The sequence below is a fragment of the Dipteris shenzhenensis genome, chromosome 30, assembly GCF_047967505.1.
Source record: "Dipteris shenzhenensis isolate YYH24624 ecotype China chromosome 30, Dip_SZ_1.0, whole genome shotgun sequence".
Classification (NCBI taxonomy): domain Eukaryota; kingdom Viridiplantae; phylum Streptophyta; class Polypodiopsida; order Gleicheniales; family Dipteridaceae; genus Dipteris; species Dipteris shenzhenensis.
The window spans coordinates 40,702,122-40,708,660 of NC_141625.1; the positions used below are offsets into that span (position 1 = coordinate 40,702,122).

A 6,539-nucleotide genomic window follows, 5' to 3' on the forward strand; every position below is an offset into this window, starting at 1 on the left:
CCACTCGTTCTAATCAAACTATTCTATTATCAATTTATAAGCTCCCAACATGAATTCATAACTAGGTACTTGCCAATCCATATGAGAACGATTTTCTTGCTCTTTTGTGAGCTCTCCCAACAGGAGACCTCTACAACACATCAAATTTCTCCAACCAGGTTTTCCTTCTCTCAAAGCTTTCACAATCAATCATTTATGGAAGAGACATGATCACTCCATTGACAGTCAATGCATGGGTCATGCATGTCCCTTGAAAACTCGTAGGACAACAAAACAGAGCCAAAAAAAGCAGCCCTCTTGGAACGACCATCAAGAATTGTTCTGCACCAGTGAAATATCAACCTGGATGAATCTGGAAACATGCACCAAACTTCTTAAAGTTGGGCCATTGGGAGCTTGCTAAGGCTTGGTAATCCTGACTTTCTAAACAAAGGCTCAAAAAGAAATTCCCCAAGAGAGAATTAACTCAAGCATGGGATAGCACAAGATCTAAATCCAAACACTCGGATACTAGCTCGAGGATCTGAAGAGCCAAAGCTGCACAAATCCATGAGAATTGATCTTTACCGCTTTTTCAAGAAGCATATATTATAAATGTATTGTTAGCTTTTGCAGGTACATATACAAATTGAGGGCTGGACTCGTCATAAACGATTTGAAAGAATTGCATAGGTTCTTGAAAGTGAGCTCTTTGTTTGGTATCATGAGCAGGCAATCCTGCTTCAGCTACATTGAGTACTCTGAACTGGAACGTTAAGTCCCCCGATGATTAAAAAATGAGCTCCCAAGGAGCTTCCTCTATTACTTCAAACAGCCATCTTCATGGCAATCTTTTTGTACGACTCATAACCAATCAGCTCAAAATCAGTGGCAATTAATGCATCAATGTCTTTTTTACTCGTCGTGATTTTAAGCTCCTGGGTATACGACAAAAAAATTACATTCAGTATGTATAACGCCAGAATGATCACAACTTAAGAATGAAGCATGAAAGAACCTTCAAAAAAAAGAATAAAGGCTTCAGCAGCTCACTGGAAATGGCTTTGGAGTATTCCTCAGTTGCTCTTTTAGAGGTTCGACATGGTTTGTGTATACATGAGCATCTCCCAACACATGAATAAAATCACCACGCTTCAAATCTGGGGGACAATGAACGTATAACAGACACAACATGACAAATCCTAGGATTCGTCCACTCCTAATCAAAACAAACATGATTTAAAAAGTAGAGGTGCCTCACCGCATATATGAGCAAGTATACATGTCAGTAGAGCATAAGAGGCGATGTTGAAAGGCACTCCTAATCCCATATCACACGATCTCTGATACATTTGACATGAAAGTTCTCCATTTGCCACATAAAACTGCAGGGAAACAATATATCAACATGATCACAGTATTCCATGAAGTTACAATCTTAGAAGGTAACGTAGACTTCGACTTACCTGGGCAAACATGTGACAAGGCGGAAGTGCCATTAACTGCAGGTCTGCAGGATTCCAGGCCGATAGAATTATGCGACGATCTTCAGGATTGAACCTTAGCTTTTTTATTACATCTGCTAGTTGATCAAATCCTTGCCCAGAATAGTCAGCATGCATATTTGTATATCTGTAAAGCAGAAAAGCAGTCACTTGAGTCGGAGAACACATGCATTATCCCCTTCAGAAGTATTCAAACCTTCAATGTATGATGCAGATCCTAGTTAACCTAGCTCCAAAATGCCTCCACTGAAAACCGTATACAGGCCCAAGATCACCTTCCTCCCTTTCAGTGAGTCCAATGCTGCAACAGAGAACCATCAAAAAATTAGTGTGGTCCAACCAACACTCTTCTGAGAACCACTACCAGTATCACATAGCAAAGAAGCTTTAGTGTGAGCCAAAAAACTAAAGTCACTTCACCTGTCTAGGTAGTCTTTGGATGCATTGCCATCCCAAATGTGTATGTCCTTATTCTGCAGCGCCTGAAAGGAACCCTACTAGCAATGAATACCAGGAGGACCTGGAAAAGATCATCATAAAAGAATAACCTTGCGTAGGAGCCAAAATCAATCGACCAAGAAAATTGGAGCTTGGCTACTTACGTCCTTAGGTTTTAAAGAACACTTCATAGGGGATGCTACTGTATATTTTATCAAAGATTAGGTTGTAGATTTCCAAACCTTGGCGTTTGTTGAACCACTAATGAACCATAGTAGCTCTTCGACAACAGCTCGCCAAAACACCCGCTGCAATAATTTTAGATAAAACACTGTGAATAATGACAAACGTCTTCGCCACGAACAACATTTAGCATGAGCTAAATTTTCTTATAAAAACAAAGACAGAAGAGACTGATAGGTTGTATGAAACTGATATATGGAAGCAACAATATCCCAACAAAGCAACAAACCTTTGTTGTAAGCAACGGGAATGATTTACGAAGATTGAAGCGCATCTGCAGCAACAAGAGGAATGCAAGGTTCAGGCGCTCAGTTGACAAGTACCACGCCAGCATAGCAGTTTTCTTTGTCTTAAGGATATGCTTGCCTGACATCCGAACTTTGAGATTGTCCCCGTACCAGTGCGGTCTCCTTTCACAGCACCGTTCTGGAGTATGTCCTTGATCAAGTTTAAGTACTGAGATTCCTCGTGCTTGTCTACGATGGACTTTGGAAGCCGAGAGATGGCATTGCCTAGCCTCTCGAACGGTAAATCGCTTTCTCCATTCCCATTCAGATGTGGGGTTTCTCGTTCGAACCTAACATAGGTCGAAAAACTATATGGAATTTCATTTGCAACCGCGGGGGAGGACAAATACCACAAACGGAAAACCTGCATGTCCAGAGACGGAAAGAATTTATCGCAGTCGAAGCTTCTTTCAATGTGGGTCATATGGATCGCGTCACATGTGGGCAATTGCACAGCTTCCCTGTATGAAGTCATTTCACAAAGATTTCAGGTGACAGCAAATACGTGGCAAGGTTAGGTTAACAATAATGGAACACATCAATCCGTTCGCTAATTCATTCCCCACAGCGTCCTTGCGTCGAGCCGAGGAATCTGAGAGCGAATGAACAACAGAGTGAAACACTCAATTGATCCGTTCCATACTAGCATAACAGGAAAATCGTGAACAATATCAGGAGAACTAAAGGCTATTGCTGAGAAATGGGGAGATTCCGTGCTCAGAACTAACCTGAAGACTTGTCCACCACCGATGACGAAGACAGTTTCGATGGAAGAAGAGTAAGGAGGGGAAGCGAGGAGCTGCAAAGCGGAATTCAAGCTGGAGCAGGTCAAGACGTCGTCCGAGCGGGGCTGGAATTGGGCAGAGCGGGTAAGGACGACGTTGAGGCGGCCAGGGAGGGGGCGAAATTTGGAGGGGATGCTTTCCCAGGTGAGGCGACCCATGATGAGGGCGTTAAGCTTGGAGGGGGAGGAGGAGGAGGAGGTGAGGGATTTGAAGAAGGAAAGGTCGGGGGGAAGGGACCAGGGGAGGGTTCCATGGGAGCCGATGCCGAGCTCGGGAGTGCAAGCCACCACGATTTGGAAGAGACGAGGAGGGGGCAGGGGAGGTGGAGACGCCATAGCCGAGCAGCTTGAAGCTTTTCTGATGAACAAGTTCAAATGCTGATGAAGAAGACCAGACCCTCTCATTTCTTCCTCCTTTTTGGCGGGAAAGACCCTAGCTCTAGGCTTTCTACACAATGAGGGCCAATAGGACGCAAGTCTGAGGGAGTCGATTCAACCAATAGGAGGCAAGTCTTTTAAAAATGCGCGCCCACCTCATTACACATACACCGCCTGTGACCAAACCTTCCAATCCTTCGATGGGCACTCTTCAAATCTGCCAATCACCTCTGCGTTCAAGGTCCTGCAAATTACAAAACCATCGTTGGGCGGCCATTGGGCAATGTGTAAATGGGGTGCGCTTGAGGTGGGCACTCAACCCATGACAGGCAACTAGTGTGTAATCAGGTCCGCCCATTCAAGCCTACCTGAGACTCTTTTTGGACGCCCACACATTCGGCTATACTTGGGCACCCTTTGGCGATGTGGTGTGTACACGCAATCTCTAGGACTTAACCTCGTACTCATAACAAATTCACACCGCCTTATGCTAGAAAAGGGATGGGCAATGTGTAATTACACACAGAGAAAAAGAACAAATTGCACGTCCCTAAATGTTCCTACACGGTTTGATGTCTATGAGGTTTAATGACTGCCTTGCTATTTGTTGGCAGGGGTTAACATCTTGTTATCAGTGGTATTTTAATTGTCGGTGGGTGATGGGCAAGGGGTAGAGGTTGCCCACACCTTTGTGGACACATGGCAGCCACACATACCTAGTCACACTTGGGCAGTCTGTGTGTTACTGCCCTCAAACTCTTTACCCTTTTCCATTTCCCACGGTCATTCCCCCTTGCCAAGCATCTACTCCCAAAAAGCTCGCATCAAAGCAGTCAACACCTCTTGAAGGGCATTGTGAAGCCTAGGAGTGGATCCCTTTATTCCCTCTTACTATGTTAAGAGCCAGCTTAGACTCTTTGCCCATTCCTAGGGCCTCCCTTGCCAAGCACCTACTCCCTAAGAGCTTACATCTGTGCTAGCAACACCTCTTGAAGGGCGTTGTGAAGGGCTACTACATGGAGTCTCTACAACCATATTAAGATGACACTGAAACTCTTTATCCATTCCAACTCCCTTGCCAAGCACACGCTCCTTGAAAGCTTAGATCAAAGCAGGCACCTCTTGCAGGGCGTTGTGATGGGCTGGATGCAACCCATGGCTCACCATCCAATGAATATATTTCTAGTGCCCTCTAAAAATGTCCAATTCTCAAAAATCTCCAACTCCGTCTAGAGGGATGACGTCATTAGAATGGAGACGAACTCTGAACCTAACAAATTAATAAATCATTTCTGAAGGCGATCTCATCCTCATAGTTCACCAAGACCACCACCATCATGCCAGCATCATGTTTCATGACCTCTTGCCACACGCGGGGGATCCACACTCATGCCCTCTTGGAACCCTTATCCAATTCGTGCAAGGCGGTTTTACACTCATCCCGTCCGCAAATTGGCAGACGTCGTCCCCACCAATGAAAAATAATGCTTGTAATTTCATCTTTTCACACACATCCACCCACCGTGCTCCAAATAATGAGCTAGTACGTGAGTCATGCCCAGGCAAGGGATTAAAGTCCAGTAGTCTCAACATCCCCCCCAAGTGAGAGTCTAGTAGAATCCAACCAATCACCACTACTCTTAGCTAACAATGTGATTTGGAAGAAGGCCATTTAGGTGATGATGAAGCATGTAAGGTTGTTGGGAAGCGCACAGTGCTAATAAAATTGCCAAATGGAAAATAGTGGTTGCTGCTGCAGGAGGCAAGGCATGTTTCTGACTTAAGAAGAAACTTAATTTCAGTAGAAGGCTGCACAATCACATTTGCAGGAAATTTGTGGAAGGTCACTAAAGGATCAATGGGTAATATCAAAAGGAGCAAAGGTCACTAAAGGATCAATGGTAATAGCAAAAAAAGCCAATGTAGGTAGGTTGTATTTATGTACCGGTAATTACTCACTCTATTGCATTAGCTTCTATAGGAGCAGATATAGCTTTATGGCATCATAGGCTTGGACACATGAGTAAGAAGGTCACTAAAGGAACAACGGCAATAGCAAAAGGAGCCAAGGTAGGTACGTTGTATTTACGAGTTACATCACCCATCTATGACGAGTTAGAGACCTGCTCCACTGGGTTTCAAGGTAGGATCTTAGAATGTCAATAAATAAAAATTCAAGTTTCATGTAGCCCAATTTACTCAACAAATGCAATTCAGTTTATTAGGGGAGCTCTATGTAGATCTATTATATCTTTTTGAAATTGTCGTCTTTGCTCTGTACTTAACAAAAACAATTCAACTTATTAGGCGAGCTCTATGTGGACCTATTGGATCTTTTTGTACAGGGCTTTTGAGGCTTTAAGAATTCCTTTTGTATCATTGTGTTCTTTTGGACATCATTGTGTGATGAGCTCTCTCTCTCTCTCTCTTTCTCTCTCTCTCTCTCATATAAGATTTGCATGTAGCAAGTGTTCGCCGGGGGGGGGGGGGGGGGAGGGGGGGGCACTTGCTACATGCATATGTTATATAAGAGAGAGAGAGAGAGAGAGAGAGAGAGAGAGAGAAGCTCCTTTTGGCACATGCATTGATCGGTTCTTAAATCGCTAATCAATTCACTTTGCATACTTGGATTTGCTTTTGAAATTTTGGCTAATCCATTCACCTTACATACTTGGATTGGCTTTGAAACCTTCCATCTCCTCCTTTCATTCCATTGACCTTCTATCTCCTCCTTCTCCCAAAGCTAAACTTCCATCTCCTCCATTCCATTGACCTTCTATCTCCTCCTTCCTCCCAAAGATGCCTCTTATCTTTCCACCTCCTCCCAACTCAAAGCCTACCTCTCGTCCTTCCACCTCCTCCCCTCTCCAAGCCTCCATCAAAAAGCTCCTTCTTTGTGACACGTGGCAAGCTCTTCTCCTCCAA

At 44.1% G+C, this 6,539-nt stretch overlaps 1 protein-coding gene across 2 annotated transcripts; it reads right to left on the reverse strand.

The window, feature by feature from the left end:
• Positions 1 to 218: 218 nt before the first annotated feature.
• LOC147882118 (bifunctional dihydrofolate reductase-thymidylate synthase 1-like) lies at positions 219 to 3,623 on the reverse strand. 2 transcript variants are annotated; one of them, XM_087401602.1, is made up of 10 exons: positions 3,181 to 3,623; positions 2,532 to 2,913; positions 2,395 to 2,439; positions 2,165 to 2,230; positions 1,905 to 1,966; positions 1,711 to 1,785; positions 1,446 to 1,611; positions 1,241 to 1,364; positions 1,033 to 1,139; positions 219 to 917 (listed from the first exon to the last, which is right to left on the reverse strand). In XM_087401602.1, the coding sequence occupies exons 1-10, from the start codon at positions 3,570 to 3,572 to the stop codon at positions 807 to 809; spliced, it is 1,530 nt and encodes a 509-aa protein (XP_087257728.1). In that variant the 5' UTR covers positions 3,573 to 3,623; the 3' UTR covers positions 219 to 806. The 2 variants fall into 2 exon arrangements, with proteins under 2 accessions (XP_087257728.1, XP_087257727.1); XM_087401601.1 differs by having other exon boundaries at positions 1,905 to 1,978.
• Between the last annotated feature and the right edge of the window lie 2,916 nt (positions 3,624 to 6,539).

What these genes read in the sequence shown, in the direction of transcription:
- LOC147882118 (XM_087401601.1), bottom strand. Translation starts at nt 3,572, where the DNA reads ATGGCGTCTCCACCTCCCCTGCCCCCTCCTCGTCTCTTCCAAATCGTG. An exon ending in TATACTTGCTCATATATGCG is followed by an intron (nt 1,140 to 1,240) that starts GTGAGGCACCTC and finishes ATTGTCCCCCAG; the next exon opens with ATTTGAAGCGTGGTGATTTT. An exon ending in ATACTCCAAAGCCATTTCCA is followed by an intron (nt 918 to 1,032) that starts GTGAGCTGCTGA and finishes TCGTATACCCAG; the next exon opens with GAGCTTAAAATCACGACGAG.